Raw genomic sequence first — 19,566 nt, forward strand, 5'->3', positions numbered from 1 at the left:
TTTGAAAGATAGGAGTTTTTTACAGAAATGGGTGGAAGTATATTTAGTTATTTGCTGGTGATAAATAATATTTAATATATAACATTACATTGATAGCTAACATTTGTTTAGCATTTTTTTATCTTCCTACTGGTGTGGAAGATTTCATTTTACTTAGTTGGAATTACTTGAATAATTGTCTTACTTCTTGCTTTTAAATTTTTTTATTTAAATTAAATTAATTAACATATAGTATAATATTGGTTTCAGAGGTTGAGGTCAGTGATTCATCAGTCTTGTGTGCCCTCCTAAATGTTCATCACCCAGTTACCCTGTCCCCTCACCTCCCTCCTCTCTAGTGACCCTCGGTTTGTTTCCTATGACTAAGAGTCTCTTATGGTTTGTCTCCCTCTCTGAGTTCATCTTGTTTTATTTTTTCCTGTCTTCCCCTATGATACCCTGTTTTGTGTCTTAAATTCCACATATGAATGAGATCATATGATACTTGTCTTTCTCTGATTGACTTCTTTTACTTAGCATAATATCCTCTAATTCCATCCACGTAGTTGCAAATGGTAAGGATTCACTTTTTTGTTGGCTGAGTAGCAGTCCATTGTATATATATACCACATCTTCTTTTTTTTTTTTTTATGAAAATGCTAGTTTTGGTTTTTTTTTTTTGTTTTTTTTTTAATTTTTATTTATTTATGATAGTCACAGAGAGAGAGAGAGAGAGAGAGAGAGAGAGGCGGAGACATAGGCAGAGGGAGAAGCAGGCTCCATGCACCGGGAGCCCGACGTGGGATTCGATCCCGGGTCTCCAGGATCGCGCCCTGGGCCAAAGGCAGGCGCCAAACCGCTGCGCCACCCAGGGATCCCTACCACATCTTCTTTATCCATTCATCTGTCAGTGGACATCTGGGCTCTTTCCATAGTTTGGCTATTGTGAACACTGTTGCTATAAACATTGGGGTCCAGGTGCCCCTTTGGATCACTCCATTTGTATCTGTGGGGTAAATACCCAGTAGTGCAATTGCTAGGTCATAGGGTAGCTCAATTTTCAACTTTTTGAGGAACCTCCATACTGTTTTCCAGAGTGGCCGCACCAGCTTGCATTCCCACCAACAGTGTAAGAGAGTTTCCCTTTCTCTGCATCCTCACCAACACTTGTCATTTCCTGATTTGTTCATTTTAGCCATTGTGACTGATGTAAGGTGGTAATCTCATTGTGGTTTTGATTTGTATTTCTCTGATGCCAAATGAGACATTTTTCTAGTCAACTTTACTACCCTGTGAGGTCAAATCCTTGACCTATTTACTCCATGGTATTAAATGATAATTGAGCTCAAAAAGGAAAGAGAAGGAAAAAAAAAAAGAAAAAGCCTTTGAACGTTTAAAGCTTTTGTCTATACATTTTTTCACGTGTCTGTCGGCTGTATGTATGTCTTCTTTGGAGAAAAGTCTGTTCATGTCTTCTGCCCATTTCTTGATTGGATTATTTGTTCTTTGGGTGTTGAGTTTGATAAATTCTTTATAGATTCTGGATATTAGTTCTTTGACCTTTCATTTGCAAATATCTTCTCCCATTCTGTAGGTTGTCTTTCGGTTTTGTCGACTGTTTCCTTTGCTCTCTTTGCTGCTTTCTTGGAATTAAGCTATACCATGAGTCTGTACAGGAACCTGTGTAATACACTGCTTCTGTTGCAGTGGGGATAATGTATGACTGAGTTACCCTTTTCACTCTAGCCATGAGAATTAACTTTCTCTTTTATTTACCATACTTGATTCTCTAATAATTTTCATGAGCAGGGAGCTGTTCTCCATATACAGATAATATTCTCACAGCTAATGTATCACTCCCTGGTCTCTCTGAAAAGTGCACTTCATTTCTCATTTTAATTAACTTTGCTACCTAATGGCCAAACTCAATAAAATTTTTCCTTCTGTTTTCTCTGCTTTAGTAATTCACTTGCCTATCTTAATCTAGCTTGGTAAAATATTTAGGTATGTAATGTTGGTTCCTTCTTGACACTAAGTTCTTGGTTATAATCAAGTGTATAATGACATTGTAAATTAAGCATATATTTTAAATGCTATAAGGACACTTGACTATTGATCGAAGACTACACAAGTACTTACATTAACATAACATGCATGTTCTCTTTGTAACGTACTGTATGTTATAGTGATACCTAAACATGTTTACCCAGGGGAACTTTAGGTTCTTTTTCTAAGCCATGCACTTTGAAGTTGTAATACACAAAATGAGAACAATATCCTGCCTAGAACAGCTTAATGCCCTTGTGTCATGGTATTTGACCAGCTTGCTGCGACCATAATGACCACTGATTTTCTTCCTCTATCATATCACATCACCTTAGACACAGTAAATACCCTACTGCAAATTACTGTTTTTGTGTCTTAAACTCAAATTTGTCACAGGTTAGTCTTCTGAATCAAACCTAGAAAGCAGGGATCCCTGGGTGGCGCAGCGGTTTAGCGCCTGCCTTTGGCCCAGGGCGCGATCCTGGAGACCCGGGATCGAATCCCACATCGGGCTCCCGGTGCATGGAGCCTGCTTCTCCCTCTGCCTGTGTCTCTGCCTCTCTCTCTCTCACTGTGTGCCTATCATGAATAAATAAATAAAAAATTAAAAAAAAAATTATTTAAAAAAAAACCTAGAAAGCAAAGGCTGTTTGGGCATCTTGTAGACGATACCAAGCATAAACACTTGTTAAAGAATGACATAACTAGAGCTTTTAATTTCTTGTGATCAGCTATTCTCATTTACATATATTAACAAGGAAATTCAAGACATTACAAAAGATAGGACAAAAGAATTTTCTGGACAAATATATTTTATCTTTCTTTGTACCAGTAATATTTTATTTATTTATTTATTTATTTATTTATTTATTTATTTATTTATTTATTTATTTTAAGTATTTACTTATTTATTTATTCACGAGAGACACAGGGGCAGAGACATAGACAGAGGGTGAAGCAGGCTCCTCACAGGGAGTCCTATGCAGGACTCGATCCCTGGACCCAAGATCACACCCTGAGCCCAAGGCAGTCACTCAACCTCTGAGCCACCCAGGCATCCCTGTACCAGTAATATTTAAATGTTAATTCACTATGTTTGCATGTAAAAGTGACACTAATGTTTAAAGACTCTAAAAAACCCTTTAATTACTAGTTTTATATACTATGAATTTTACTATTTTCAATACAAGTTTTCTCATCTTTGTAGGACTTGAAATATTCCTCTGGAGTATGTGAAGGCTACTACATCAGGCTGGCAACATCCTCTCATCACTCTTATTGCATGGTTTTTTCCCTAGCCTTGATTCTTGTTCACACTCAGTACGTATTAGTGGCCTATGTAGGTGCCCTAAAGCAGGTTCAACTCAGTAACTGTCCTTGTTCTCCTTCTGCTTTGTTTGGATGGATGTCGCTCAAGCTCCTGTGATGAGGTGTCTATATGCCAGGGACTCACATATACAGGTTATGTAGATGTAGGTCACATTGCTGACATCTAGATTCTATTCTTTCTCATATGGATCAGTGTTCCATTGATCTATAAAACCTTTGAAGAATCCTTCCTCTGACATATGGAGGTTTCTTCCTTTTGAAAGCCGCTAAAAGGCATGTCCATTCTTGCAATGCAAAAGGAATAAAAAGCAAGGCATTGAAGTATGATGTTCATTTAGACTTTAAAGACTGGTTACATGATTGTTCCATGTCAGAGTATTTTGCAGACTCTCCAGTGGAGAGAAACCTGTAGAACAGAGCACCAAAGACAAACTTCTGTTCCAACAAGCAGTATATTGTAACTAAGTTTAAAACCTTCTAACATTCCTGCACACCAAAGCATAGTGGAGTTAAATGGAATCTTTGTGATTCCACATTTACTGAAGAAGTAGTTTTTCTCTGTGTGAAACCACACAGATTTTCATGGATGATTCAGGGATAAAAACACATCCGGGCAAGATATAAGAGTGAAATGTATAGACAAAAGCTTTAAAGGTTCAAAGGCTTTTTCTTTTTTTTTCCCCTTCTCTTTCCTTTTTGAGCTCGATTATCATTTAATACCATGGAGTAAATAGGTCAAGAATTTGACCTCACAGGGTAGTAAAGTTGACTAGGAAAATGTCTCTACCATATAAAAGAAAAAATAGAATACTATTCTGAGATATCACAACTATCAGACCATAAACTCTAATACCACTCCATTAGAGGATTGTTGTTTTTCTAATTAGCTCATCTCAAAGTAGGTTCTTTTCTTTAAAGATTTTATTTTATTTATTTGACAGAGAGAGAGAAAGAGAGAGAGAGCAAAGCAGGGTGAGTGGCAAGCAGAGGGAGAGGAAGAAGTAGGTTCCCCGTAGAGCAGAGCCCAATGTGGCACTCAATCCCAGGACCCCAGGATCATGATCTGAGCTGAAGGCAGATGCCTAATGACTGAGCTATCCAAAGTAGGTTCTGACTTGAGAAAAGCCATGCTTGGAATTCTGTTCTTAAGGTATGATGTGTATGTATATATGTATGCATGCATGTATATACATATATATCTATATTTCTCAAAATTTTATTTTTATATGTATTTTGATAATATCTCTCTTTACTTTTTTTTCCTCTGAATTTTCAATATATTGAAGTTATGGTGTTTCACTTTTACTATAGTAGGTACTTCAAATGTACTTCAGGGAATGAACATTTTAATAAGGTTTAACAAAGGGAAGGATCCTTTTCTGAAATATGTGAAATTGAAAACAAATTTCATAAGTTAAAAAGTATTGTAATTTAAAGTGTAGGATCATTCCACAGAGCAACTTTGTACTTTGCAAGTATAACCTGATATATGGTGGTACTGTCTCTACCAGACACAGTCCATGAAGGCATTTGGGATCTGGGTTTAGTATAGGTCTAACTGCAGACACTGGGGCCAGCAGAGTATGCCAGGCATGGGATCAAATGATACACAAAAATATTTCTAACATTTCAAGGAACAAAGCAAACAGGATAGGGGGAGCCTCTTAAGAGTTTTAATGTGGTTTACACGGTGACAGGGTCTCCAATAATAAGATTATGGGAAGACGCAATGGTTGAATTATCAAGTGATCAAACCATCTGTACTACCTGCATCACTGACGATTGGAATAGTATCAAAGAAGATTTCTAAGTCCTAGAGGTCTTCAACAGGAATCTCTTATAAGAATGGGGGACAGATGAAGTAGGTTTCACAGACCCAAAATTCAAATGATTAATATAAAGTTAGTTTATCAAAATAAAGATAGAAGCACTAAAATTTCCTGAAAGTCAATTTTTTCACTGAAACCACAGACAGACCCCAAGGACATAAATGCATAACAAAGTGGAAAAGGAAGGCTACTGGGGTACTGCTGGCTACAGACACAAAAAGGTAGCGCATAAAAGTCTTGAAATGCCATTTACACTCTGTGGGACCATGAGACCAAGGGTTTGTATGATGCCTTTATAACACAGAAAGATCCTTCTTTCCTTATGTTAGTGTGGGATAATAATAACTGAACTATATCAGGTTATAAAACAAAGCAGCTAAAATTGAATGTTACCAAAATAGAAACAAAATATTTCAGTAAAACTGACATTTTAAAATGTCAGTGGTTAATGGAAACTGCGTTTACTCTTATTGATGATTCTTTTTTAGAAAGAATTTAGTATAAAATTAAATTGTCATGACATACTTCTTGATCAAATATAATGTGACCTATGTGTGTAATAAAATTTGGCAAAACTTGACTAGACCTTTGCCATATAGTTTAATGAGTTATCAAAATATGAAGTCAGAAATAAATGATATTGTCATGGGGAGGTAAAAATTGGAAACACTAATTTTAAACATTAGGTTGTCATAAAAGAAGCCAAGACTTTGAATTTTTATGGTGCTTCTTTCTTCAAGATGCACCTTTACTGCAGTTAACATATATCTGAATTACTGATATCTAATAGTGGCAAAGATTGGGGAGTTCCACTTGAGCACTTTGATTGGTTGTTTATCATGGAAAAAAAAAAACCCAGGAAATGCATGTCTTTTCTATGACTACTTGCCATAGGATGATAACTGTGAGGTATTCTTGCATTTATGAATTTGCTAGATTATTGGTGGTTGTCTACAAAAGGTGTTTTGCATTGAAAGTAAAATATGTTAGAAGTAAAGGTATATATGAAGAAATAAAAATAGTGGAGAGAAGGAGAAATAATTGAGCATTTTAGATAAGAAGCAATGTCAGAGAAGGTCATGGCCAAAAGAAAGTGAGGACTGTAAAGAGGATTAGATAGACAGTAATGGGGCACTTGGGTGGCTCAGTCGGTTACATGTCTGCCAGGGTCCTGGGATCAAGCTCCGCATCAGGCTCCCAGCTCCATGGGGAGCCTGCTTCTCCCTGCCTTTGCCTCCTCTCTCTCTCTCTCTCATAAATAAATAAAATCTTTAAATGTTGGAGGGGATGCGGAGAAAAGGGAACCCTCTTACACTGTTGGTGGGAATGTGAACTGGTGCAGCCACTCTGGAAAACTGTGTGGAGGTTCCTCAAAGAGTTAAAAAATAGACCTGCCCTACGACCCAGCAATTGCACTATTGGGGATTTACCCCAAAGATACAGATGCAGTGAAACGCCGGGACACCTGCACCCCGATGTTTATAGCAGCAATGGCCACGATAGCCAAACTGTGGAAGGAGCCTCGGTGTCCAACGAAAGATGAATGGATAAAGAAGATGTGGTCTATGTATACAATGGAATATTACTCAGCTATTAGAAATGACAAATACCCACCATTTGCTTCAACGAGGATGGAACTGGAGGGTATTATGCTGAGTGAAGTAAGTCAGTCAGTGAAGGACAAACATTATATGTTCTCATTCATTTGGGGAATATAAATAATAGTGAAAGGGAATATAAGGGAAGGGAGAAGAAATGTGTGGGAAATATCAGAAAGGGGGACAGAACGTAAAGACTGCTAACTCTGGGAAACGAACTAGGTGGTAGAAGGGGAGGAGGGCGGGGGGTGGGAATGAATGGGTGACGGGCACTGGGGGTTATTCTGTATGTTAGTAAATTGAACACCAATAAAAAATTAAAAAAAAAAAAGATGTGACAGTAAGGACGGGGATCTATGGATGATCCATCATCACTAGTAAAAATGGGAGCCAATCATGAAAGAACACAGAGCAGCTCTATATTTGTAAAAAATGGAATGAAAAGAGGTTCCCATCACACATAATACCCTAGAGGCCCATGATGGCCAAACCAGTAATGGAGGGGTGTGTGTGTGTGTGTGTGTGTGTGTAGACTGTCTGTAAGAGTAATCTATTGGACCTCTAGTGAATTATAGGGGTATTTCTCTGGCATTAGCACTGATTACTCTCCATAGGTATTAGGTATGGCCGAAATATCCACAATATATACTACTGTGATCATTAGTCTTATCCTTACTTAGTAAACCATCTTTTGGCTTGTGGTCACTGTTGCTCTTGTGGCCATTTGCAATAATATGCTTTTGAGTAGGGTCAGTGAGTAGTCTGCTTCATGACAAAATCAAACATCTGAAAAGATAACAAGTGTTGACAAAATAGTAATATGAGCAAACAAAGGAGCATTTACTGGTAATTGAATAGATTGCTGCAGATTGTCATTCCCAGAGATTTATTGAAGAATTTATGTGTACATCAGAAATATTGCCCACTTGCCTCTTTTTATTTAAGTGACATGTTCTGGCCTGGCGTAGAGTGCTGAACAAATATTTATGGGATGAATGAAATAAATGTTTGTGAAAACCAATCATATTTTAAATGCATAAGCAAGATTTTTTTGTTTATTTACTCAGTAATCAATTATGAGTGTCTGCTATATTAGAGGCATTGTCAGAAGTTCTAGGAACAAATAAAATATAATGTTTGTCCATCATGAGCTCATAGTCTAGTGAAGAAGACAAGCATGTAAAAAGAGGATTACAGTGCAGGGTAGCAATCACTGTGTTGGCTCTATACTTACAATTGGCCCTTAATTTTGTTGGCCAGGAAGGATTCCAAAAGAAGTCTTGTAAATATAGAGAGAGGGAGGGAGGTGATCCAGATGGAGGATTCGTGGTTTATAAAAGTCCAGAAGAAATTATGAGAGAAAAGGCAAAGATGAAATGGAGGAGGAGGACCAGATGACGACTCTATAGCACATTAAAGGTTTTGCCTTTTTTCATGGAGATTATAGGATGTGTCCTGAATAGATTTGAGCTTTGGAAAGCTCGCTCTGGTTATTGCGTGGGGGAATGGATTGGAATAGAGCAAGGCTAGAAGCAGGAAACTATTTAGGAGACAGTTACAGTAATTCAGTCAGGAAATGATGAATTCCTGACCTAAAATAGTGGCTATGGGATGGGGAAAAAAAATGCAGATTCTTCAGGCCTAGATGTATAGAAAAGGGAATGTCAAAAACATTAACATTTCCAACTTAAGCAGCAAAGAGTATAGGGGTGCTGGTCAGTTGAGCCAGAGAAGGCAGGGCCAAGAGCAGGTTTAAGGAGAACACTGGCTTAGGGGAGAGATTCTTTATTGACCAAGGAAAGCCCTGAGAATATTTAAATACTAGCTCTAAAGAACTAGTAAAAAAGATAAACGTTATTATAAAAATACTACTCTTAAAGAAAAAGCCCTTCTTAAGTTTTAGAGATAGATCTGTATTTTTGTATCATATTTACAATCTTTCTTTCTCCTACCTTCCTTCTCCTTCTTTAATTCTTTCTTATCGTTCTGCAGAGAAAGTAAATCATATTCTGACTTCATAGCATGATTTATAAACTTATGACCCTAATGATTTAATGCATACAAATAGCATAAGAGTCTATTTACTGTAGCTCATTATTATATAGATTGGAATACTAGAGTTAAAAGTGGCAGCTGGCAGTGCTCTGCCAGGAATTCATTCTTTACAACATATGGGCAATAACATTGTAGCTCAGCAGACATAAGACCACAATGATACAATTTTAGAAGAATTGCATTAATGATATTGATTTTATAATATTTTAATTTTTGTATTTGGAGGGTTTTTGATGCCTGTAAAATTATTCCATCTTCCAAAAAAAGTAGGACATAATTAAAAACTTTACCAAAAAATTTCCCATTATCCAGGGGGAACAAATGATGTATAATCAGGATGTTTATTCCAGTATGAATAATAGGTAAAGGATTATAAACAGTTATTTATACTTTAAGATGCATAGAACAAATTTTCTCTAGAGAGATCTTGAAATGGAACCCAAATAAAGTATCAATTGGACAATGAAATTCAGATTATTTTTGGTGCTCTTAAGTTTTCTCAGCCTTTGAAATGAATTTAGTCTATCATTCTATAATTGTAGTTAATTGAGTTCTTGATTAAATGCACACTCAACATGTAGTTTTTATTTATTTTTTATTATTATTTTTAAAAGATTTTATTTATTTATTTGAGAGAGTGACAGAGCAAGCATGAACAAGGTGGTGGGGGGATGGGCAGAGGGAGAGGGAGAAGCAGACTCCCCTCTGAGCAGGGAGCTGATGCGGGGCTTGATCCCAGGACCCTGGAATCATGACCTGAGCCAAAGGAAGATGCTTAACCACCTGAGCCACCCAGGCGCCCCTTTAAAAAAAACCTAATAATACTGTATTTTACAATCACAGAAACGTCTTAATTTAACATTTTATGTAGTACAAGGAAACAGTTACCAACCTCATAATAAATCAGGTTTAATTGGTAATTTTGATAATGCTTATGTCTTCTCCAGTTTGAACCAGTATTAGAAATTTAGTTTGAACTTGAATTTGTTCTATTGATCAAAGCTTGGCAGTTGTATTTAATTAATTAATTAATTTTTAAGAGATTTTTAGATTTGTTTGATAGAGATAGAGGTGTGTGCATTCGAGCAGGGAGGGGGTGCATGGGTCAGAGGGGGAGAAAATGGGAGAGGGAAGGAAAGGGAGAGAGAGAGAACCTCAAGTTGACTCCATGCTAAGCCTGGAGCCTGACATGGGACTCCTATGACCCTGGGATCATGACCTGAGTGGAAACCAAGAGCCAATGCTTAATGGACTGAGCCACCCAGGCAACCCCACCTGGCAGTGTATTTTATTTTATTTTTTATTTATTTATTTTTTAAATTTTAATTTATTTATGATAGTCACACAGAGAGAGAGGCAGAGACATAGGCAGAGGGAGAAGCAGGCTCCATGCACCGGGAGCCCGACATGGGATTCGATCCCGGGTCTCCAGGATCACGCCCTGGGCCAAAGGCAGGCGCCAAACCGCTGCGCCACCCAGGGATCCCTGGCAGTGTATTTTAAATGTCTGTCTCCTATTTCATTTCAAATGACATGTGTATGCATGTGTGTGTGGATGTGTACGTGTGCATTTGTTTCGAGAAATTATTATTTTAAAATTCTTTGAGACCAAAAGATTACAATATTTGAGTATATGATTACACTGAACTGGGCTCTGTTTTAAACTGAAGACTTTTTTTTTCAGTAATGACAAATATATCAAAACATTTAAGCCTTCATATTGTATGTCATAACCCAAAAGCTCTTGAAAAGTTGCTATTTTTCTAGAACCTTTAGGGTGAATGTACAAACTATGAATATAAATGTATGAAACTTTATATTGATGCCTGTGAATCATCAAAGCAAAACTGTCCATATACTTAGTGAAATAAGATTTGACAATATTCTTATGGAAAGGATAAATGAATTTTTATTTGTTAATCTCGGTCATGGATAATTTATTTGAGTTTAGTGGTGGAGTTTCTTATATGCTTAAGACATTATTTGGAGAGGTTGATTATGAATTCTCATTAGGACAACACTCCTATTTATCTTGTCCTAATGATCAAGCATGGTGTCTAACTACCATGGCATGTGAGAAACCATTTTGATAGATAAGTCTAGTCAACTGTGTCATGCATCCTATAGAGCATAACTGGTCAGCTTATTGTGAAGAGTTACATCCTGTAAGAACATTGCTCCTTTGGGCACTGGACTTTACCCCATTAAATGATCAACAGTTGTGCTGTGCACCATTACTCATCTTAATATCTCCTTAACAGCGTCCTTTTCAGATTACCTCTCTCCACTCTCCCTAATTTACAGATGGAAATTTACAAGAAATGTCAGTAAATTAAAATACTGACTTAGGTTTTAGAAAGTAACTCTTAAAGTCAGATTGCAATGGAGCTTCCCGCTTTTTTATTTTCATCCTTGACTTTTTCTACAAATAAAGCTTTTGGGGAGTCCCTGTTGTAGTAGTTAACCGTTTTCTGAGTATTCTGTGGATACGTATTTTTCTTCAGAAAAAGTAGGAGTGGACAGTGGCTAAATTGTTTTCTTCATGTTGTGTTTCAAAATGCAGTCCAATATGACTGCGTTGAACAAGTCACAAGGCTCTTTCACACCCTAGACTTCTTTCCTCATAGTGTCTTTAATGTCAACAACGACATTTATTGAGTGCCCACTTTGTGCAGGGCATTGTATGGAGTAGCCTTTAGAAAACTTCTCAAGTGGTTAGCACTGTTTATTAAAGAATGTCCTCCTTTATATACCAGGAGCCAAGAGGCAGCAATCTGGAATGAAAATAATCGCTGGGAGGAATGTAAAATTAAATTGGTAAATTGATGTTTGTGGGCACATAAATAGCTTGACAATATCTATTTTGATTAATTTGTGCACAACATAAACAGCAAAACTCATTTATACTGACCTCAAAAAAGTTATGCCACATGTTAATATAGAGACTCTGTTGTAGATCTATAAATTATGCAACAGTTTTCCTGATTGATCAATTATATAACAGACCCAACTGGTGAAAATCATTACATGTTTAACTTTTAGCTAAAGAAATTATATTGAATGTGTCCAAACATAGGAGAAAATAATGTGCTGTCTCTGTTGCACCAAATGTTCTAGTTTTTTCTTTCCTCCACAGGTCAGTGATTCCCAAAGTTAGAAGAATTTGTCCCTGGTTTCCCGTGATTGGGCATGGAGAATTCTGCACACAATAGGAGTAATGAAATATTAGTTTAATCAGATAAATATATTTAACCAAAACAATCAGTTTTCAATTATGGGTAGCATGGTTTTTTAAAAAAAGGAAAAGCTTGTAGGGGAGGTGATTTATAATCTAAACAGTTTTCTAAATTTGGCAAAGGTAACATAAATTATACATATTAATGATGAACTGCAAAAAAAAGCACTTTGTTAGCACAAAGTGCTAACTCTATCATATTAGGACAGTTTGTGCTGTAATGATAGTTTAGATTAAGAGATTAAGAGATTTGCTTTTTTCATTTTTGTGGTATATATCCTTGAATAACCCTTTAACTTGCAAGACAGAAAAAAAATTAAATTCCATGATTCTGAATGAAATGTTCTTTCAGATTTTCCATTTTAAAGACTCCTGGCAAAATGTGTTCTTCAATATTATTAATATGGTAACACTTGCCCTTTAAGAACAAGTTAATTGAAATAGGGAGACTAAAATCCCTACTATTTTATGCAGTTGATTTGCAAAAACTTGTCCTACAAAATCCTATAAACCTGTCTTACAACATCAGATTCGAAGACTGAGGCCATTTCCAGGTGAAAGTTGTTTTACAGTTGTGAGATATAGAAAGCTGGCAGAGTGAGCTTTCCAAAATGTTTCAGTTTTTCAATGGGGCTAATATTCAGGAAAGGAGCAAGAGCAAAAGGGTCTTCACTTTGGAAAAGAACCCCTAGATACCGACAGAGTGAAATTGTGTGAGTGTCCCATGGAATAGCCACTGAACGCAGTCAGCTCATAGAACCAGGGACCCGGGATGTTAGATATTGTTGTTTTCTTTCTTTTTTTTCTCATGCTAGCCAACTAAATGGATGGTCAGCTTCAACTACCACCTGTGAGGTATATGTTCAAATGTAAACAAGTGCTGTTGTGTGGAAGTAAAGAGCTTCAGAGCTGGAAGGGATCTAGCAATCATCTAGTCTGAACCCCTTATCTTAAAAAAGAGAGAACTAAAGCCCAGATTTGATAACGGTTACACAAATCCATGCAGGTAAATTAGTGATAGAACCAAAATCTGGGATTATTTTTAGCTGAGAGGCCTTTTCATTCCTCTGCAGGAGCTGTGATCTAACTCTTTAGATTAAATTGGAGGGACTGATAGTTATTTCTTCTCCAAGGTGTTAGTTTCCTGATGGTTCTCTAATCATTGCTTGTTATTTAAAAGGTGAAATTTAAAACTGCAGTGGATGGTTTTCAGCTTTGCTGTCATAGGGACTTTAGTAGCTACTTTGGGAAGATTACAACTGAGAAGCTGGCCTTTGTTCTCAGTCCTTAATCGCTTTTCTCTTTTGATGGATTTGAACCACAGCAATAAAGATGAAATAATAACAGTAAAATTGCCTGGAAATTTAAGAGGAGATTGCAAATATGTCACATCATAGGGGCTTTGAATTTCACATTCTAAATCATGCACCAAATTCAAGTATCCTGCTCTAAGTGTGGCCAAACATGCAAATATTTGCTTTCTGAGTAATTTGCCCTAATGACTTTGAAGCATTTTTGAGAAACAGTGGTGACATTGTTCTGCCCTGGCAGAAAGCATATCCCTTGTCACATGTCCACAGAGATCCTAACAGTCTACGAGTGCATTATTAAGGCATGAGTACTACACAGTATTTGCTAACCTTACCTTCTAGTTGGCAAAACGTTAGATATATAGGTCATCATATCATCCATACTTTCGTGACAAGTCTGACTTAGTTAACCACTTGGAAATAGAACTAGCAATATATTGTTTTTAGAGACTTATTTATTTGAGAGACTGTGTGCAAATGCATGAGGGGGGGATGGGGCAGGAGAGAGAGTTTTCAGGCAGACTTCCCACTGAGTGCAGAGCCGATGAGGGGCTTAATATCTTGACCCATGAGATCATGACCTGAGCCAAAACCAAGAGTTGGACGCTCAACCAACTGAGCCACCCAGATGCCCCTAGAACTAGCAAAATTTTAACCTCTGAAGTAATGCTCTTTTTTTTTTGCAAAGTCCTCATCCTTTTTTTGATTATACAGAAAGCAGAATTGGCAAAGTCTGGAGTGATCACGTATGAAGCTGTTCATTGAAAGTTCTGTTTTCACAGCTATATCTTCCAGATTGATAATTTAAATCTGTTTTGCCAGAAAATAGGAAATTTTAGCAATCATAGGAGCACTAGCAGTGTATATTTGCCTTTCTTTTGCCCATACTTGTTTAGGCACTAAACTTTAGTCGTGAGATTTTGGTACCACCGTGAAGCATATTTTGGGCAGCTCTAATGATAAAAAGCATGGATGTTACTGTATTCAGTAAGTAGGACTTTTTTCTATTAGAGAAAGAATGAGATTTCCCTCTGATGAAGAGAGGAGAGAAGGGTAGAAAAGTAATAGTCATTTAAAAAGAGTATAAGTGTTGTCAACATATTTCTTTTTTGGTTTATGTTCTCAGTGTACTTTATAAACATTTTTTTTTCTTTTGGAACAAAGCAGTACAAATTCTTTTCCAGGAAAATTCACTCCAAACAATGTAAATATTTTTTCAAAGACTAATAAGAGTGTTTCTTGTAAATGTGGAAATGAAATTAAATATTTGTCATGTGTAAAAATGTTTAAAAGTATTAAATTTGTTATGTTAATGTGTTAAAAGGTCAGTGTAGTGCAGTTAAATATTGATGTTATCAGTTGTATTCTGATCTATGGCTGCCTTTTATTCATTTACTTAGCAAACATTTAAACTACTGTGTGTATTTTACATCTGTGAGAAGGTCAGTGAGAGGCAAGCCATATTCTGTAAAAAGAGCAAATAGCTGATAGTGGTCCCACCTTTATTCAAAAAGATAGAACAAGTTAAAGGACTAACGGGTATAATTAAGACTTTTAGGGGAAAGTGAATTTTAAGGTGACCTTTGAAAGAGCCAATGAACAGAGACTGGTGAAGAAAGAAGGATGCAAGCTTGGCTGAGGGAGAAGCAAAATTGAAGGCATAGCGGTAGAATAGGTAATGTATTAATGAGACAGAAAGATTCCAGGAACCGATTCATGCTATTAGAGCATGGCACAATTATTTATTGAGCACCTAGGGACATCTTTCCCTAAGCTGGAGTAGGTAAGTATTCCTTTAACATGTGTAAGTGCGGGGATTCACATCTCAACTCTAGAATGAAGGAATGAAGCCAGAAAGAATTTTTAGGATTTGCTTCCAGGCTTTAAGTTGCATGGTTCTGTGTTAAAAGATTGTTGAATATTGGGCAGCCTGGGTGGCTCAGCGGTTTAGCGCCACCTTCAGCCCAGGGCCTGATCCTGGAGACCCGGGATTGAGTCCCACATTGGGCTCCCTGCATGGAGCCTACTTCTCCCTCTGCCTGAGTCTCTGCCTCTCTCTGTGTCTCTCATGAATAAATAAATTAAATCTTTTAAAAAAAAGATTGTTGAATATTAAATTTTTATGTTTTAAAAATAGTCAACTAACTGATTCCAGGAGACAGAGAAAAGTGTACCTCTTTTAACAGCTAGTAAAATCTTGGCTTACATTCTGAATAAAATAGTTGATGTATACCCAAGATGAAGCATCTGTTATAAGACTTTGTGCGGCACTAAAAGCGTGAAGAACTTTAGACAGAAGATAGGAAAATTGTAAAACACATCTTTTTGGAAGAGTTTGCAAACTCATTATTATACAACATTGCTTACTTAATTTCTACGGTATATCGTTCAAGTATGTGTAACATTTGATGAGAAATGACCATGTTATGATAAATCACTAGTTTAGTCTTTATAAAAATAATTTGAGCAACACAAAAGGTTTGCTTGGTACATCTCAGCTACCAGTCTGATCTTGTTACTAATATTAAAGTTTGATTTTTATGAACACTTTTACCTAAACCTTTAATATTTTCCCTAGTTTTTTTCTGTTTTTATTTAAATTCCAGTTAGTTAACCTACAGTATATATTAGTTTCAGGTGTGCAATATAGTGATTCCGCACTTTCATACATCACCGGTGTTCATCACAAGTGCACTCCTTAATCCTCATTAATCCTTTAACATTTAAAATGTTTAGATTACACCTGTCTTTCACATGAATGGAGAAATCATGCCCCCCTTTTTATCATAATATTAGTGGGTCAGTCAAATTAAAAAAAGCTTTTAAAATATGCCATCACCTATAGCTGAAAGATAAAAAAGATTTCACTGAATATTGATGGTGCCTCTCAGAAATTGGAATGTAACGTTAAGGATCTTTCTAGTAAATAATCTAATCTAGGTTAATAAATTATGGGATAAAGAGCTATTCAAACAAGATCGATGAAACAGAACAAAACAAAACAAAACAAAAACATATCCCAGCATGGGGATATAAGAATCAACCATCCCAAAATCCCATTCTTGGATTTGAGCTTGTAAGGGTTTGAACAGCAATATAGAGTGATAGACTATTTCAAGAATACTGTTTTTTTGTTTTTAAAGATTTTACTTATTTATTGAGAGAGAGAGAGAGAGAGAAGAGAGAGAGAGGCAGAGACACAGGCAGAGGGAGAAGCAGGCTCCATGCAGGGAGCCCGACGTGGGACTCCATCCCGAGACTCCAGGATCGCGCCCTGGGCTGAAGGCGGCGCTAAACCGCTGAGCCACCGGGGCTGCCCAGGAATGCTGTTTTTAATTTAAATAAATAATTATAATGACTGGCATTTTTAGTTTAAAAAATGGCAAGTCGGAAAGATGAGTTTTATTCTATCAAATAAACTGTAGTTAATTTCTAAATATCTTTCATATAATTTTTCCCCAAGTGGTTGCTTTCAATTCAGTAGATTTCTTTAACATTTAATACTTAATATACAATGTGGGTAGGTGATACAAAAATCTAACTCTTCATCCTGCCATTGAGTAGTTTCAAGCCTATTTTGAAGATATGAAAAGAGAAAGCAAATATCAAATGAGGAAGGATAGGACTAATAGTAAAATATTATATACATAAAGTTTTGGAGGAAACTTTAATGGGGGAAATGAAATTTATTCAATAATAGTCTAAACGTTTTGATGTTTATCATAATTGGGTTCATAAATCTATGGTGCATTTGCTGTGCTTATCTCAGTGGGAAACAACTTTCAAAAATCTGTAGTATGGTTTCAGAGATACTATGTATGTTTTTGAAAGCCATTCTCAATTATTTCTTGTAAAGCTGGGGGAAACATTTTTAAAATATTAAAAATTGAAAAGAACTATAAATAAGGCAAAATGTTTGGTCTACTGTGGCATGATCATGAATAAAGGAAAAGTGTAGATACTTTGTAAAATTCGGAACATCCCTACCATTGTAAAATGAGCCATTTTGATGGATGTGTTTCTGATGAATTTTAAATGCTGAAAGGATGGCCAGTTGTTTTCTGTAAATGATCATGAAAAAGATGATGTATGTAAGCTGAGTGGATGCCTCTTGGTTTAAACAATTACGCAAATAACTTCTGCCTATTGTGCTAGTAAAGCGAGATCATTAGCAGATTTGGTGTTCTGTGTGAGTAGAAACAGAGGGGGAATGTCAAAGGATTCAAAGGCATTCACTGAGTAATGCAAAAATTCTCTATGTAGAGATATTTTACTCAGCAGGAACTTAAGTCCATGTGTAGAGTTGGCTGCTCTCATGGTGAAAAACAAAACACCACCACCCCCTCCCCTGCTCGGTCTCAGCTCACCCCCCTCACTCCATTGACATGCATAGCTGGCCTGGTAGGTGTAAAAATAGACCGGCAGAGCCTGAATTGGAAATGGTCACCGAATGCAGCCTGCAGTTGCTGGGGTTTTGAGTTCTCTCTGACACCAGCAAGCCATGAGGGGCGTGTAGGGGAATCGAGCAGAGGAGCCAAGGATCGCCTGGATGAATTGTCCACAGTAGTGTCCCCCTGGGAGCCCCGGACAGAGCACAGAGGGCAAGCACAGGCCCAGTGACAGCGGGAACTGTAGAACTGAGATGGGTAATGCAGCTCTCTGCCCATCTTGTCATGCGGATAAGAGTGTAAGAGCACAAGGACACATGCAGGAATTGGATAAAACCCCAGACTACTATGGCTGTAACAGCGAGGACACCAAAGAACTTGGGGTGTGGGTAAGTTCTGAGCCACAAACGAGAAGGAGGGGAGGATGGTGGCATAAGAATCAACAGTGGAGCTCATTGGTCCACCTCTAAGCTTCCTGGAAGGAAGTTGACAGAATAAAACCAATGTGATCAAACTACCCAGCTGCCTCCGGTTCGGTGGCATGCTGTTGTCTCCTTTCCGTGCCATGCAGTGTCACATGTTTGTACCTCCTGAGTTGGCTTTAGCTGTGAATTGACATTTGGGAATAAGCGGCGATGCTGTCTTTTTAATGTGAAATTTTGCGCAAAGCTGAACATATATCTTATTATAGGATGACTTACAGCCATACTGTAGACACTCACTTACATTCAGGCTGTCAGATTCTTCTGCCTATTTATATATTCACATATAGTTCATTTTCCATTAGGTCACAGGGCATTTTTTTAAGCACATGCTAACTTTGAATCCCAGTTGCAGCCTATAAAGGCATTTTACTTCTAATATTTGACCAACTTCAGTGAAAAGGCCTTTAAATACCATTCTAATTATGATGCTAATATGTGCAGAGGCTTAAAAGTTGAGCAATCAAATATTTAAGTTGGCTTTCAGGTTTTAATAATTCATAGTCATGATATGTTCCTTAAAATGGTTACAAAGGCCTATTGTGATTTTTGGTGGACAGGGCCAAAAATCTCTTTCTGAGATATTTTGGTTTTCAAATTTGCTGGAGAATAGAGTTTATCTTTGATCTGTCAGACCCAGGAATTTGGTCTTATTGCAAGTTATTTATTTCAGAGTGAAATCATGAGACTATGATATGTAGGATTTCTGAGTAAAAGAAACAAAGGGGTTGTACCCCATTCGGTATGTGGAACCTGCTATTTCCAGGGGTGAGAAGAACAAGTAGGTGCGGATTCTGAGGTGCAATCTGGCTGTTACCCTGACTTCAATGAATCTCATAATTCCCCAGCACTGACATTCTGTCAGGCCCCAGCGAAACTGAAACAGAAACTAAGAACTTATCAATAAAAACAACGTGCAGAGGCAGTGTTTGCAGTTAGTAGAAGTGAAAAGAAATTTTGTCAGCCCTGTAGTGAGAAAGAGGACAGTGCTTTAGGGAATGAGAATGGAATTCAGGAGAATCAACAGCAAGGTGGGGAGGCAGGCAGACCCCTGGGGGTGGGGGGTGGGGTGGGGAAGAGCACCTGCCCTAACAACCACGCAGCTGAGGTTTCTCCTTCTGGGTTGTGGTTTAAATTACCCACACCCACCAGGAGTCACTACGGATTTCTAAGTGGCTGCTTCTAGTGCAATTTCTGAACTGAGGTGGCAAAAAACGGTCAACTTTTTTGGTGACTTCATTAACTCTACATGCTTGCTTAATTGCAGCATGTAAATATATTCCCTAAGAAGTGAACACCTTGTTTAAAAGCTAGT

General features: G+C 37.2%; 1 protein-coding gene across 50 annotated transcripts in view; it reads left to right on the forward strand.

Annotated features, from left to right (window-relative positions):
* ANK2 (ankyrin 2) overlaps nucleotides 1–19,566 on the forward strand; it is a 336,881-nt gene that overhangs the window by 87,198 nt on the left and 230,117 nt on the right. For 33 of the 50 annotated variants that reach the window (XM_072810340.1, XM_072810339.1, XM_072810342.1 and 30 more), the window contains exon 1: nucleotides 17,797–18,158. The exons of the other annotated variants lie outside the window; for them this stretch is intronic. In XM_072810340.1, coding sequence (XP_072666441.1) covers nucleotides 18,024–18,158 — 135 coding nt within the window. In that variant the 5' untranslated portion in view covers nucleotides 17,797–18,023. Of the gene's footprint in view, nucleotides 1–17,796; nucleotides 18,159–19,566 lie in introns of those variants that run through there. 50 annotated transcript variants of the gene reach the window in all.

The sequence above is a fragment of the Canis lupus genome, chromosome 33 (assembly GCF_048164855.1).
Source record: "Canis lupus baileyi chromosome 33, mCanLup2.hap1, whole genome shotgun sequence".
In the NCBI taxonomy this organism is placed as follows: domain Eukaryota; kingdom Metazoa; phylum Chordata; class Mammalia; order Carnivora; family Canidae; genus Canis; species Canis lupus.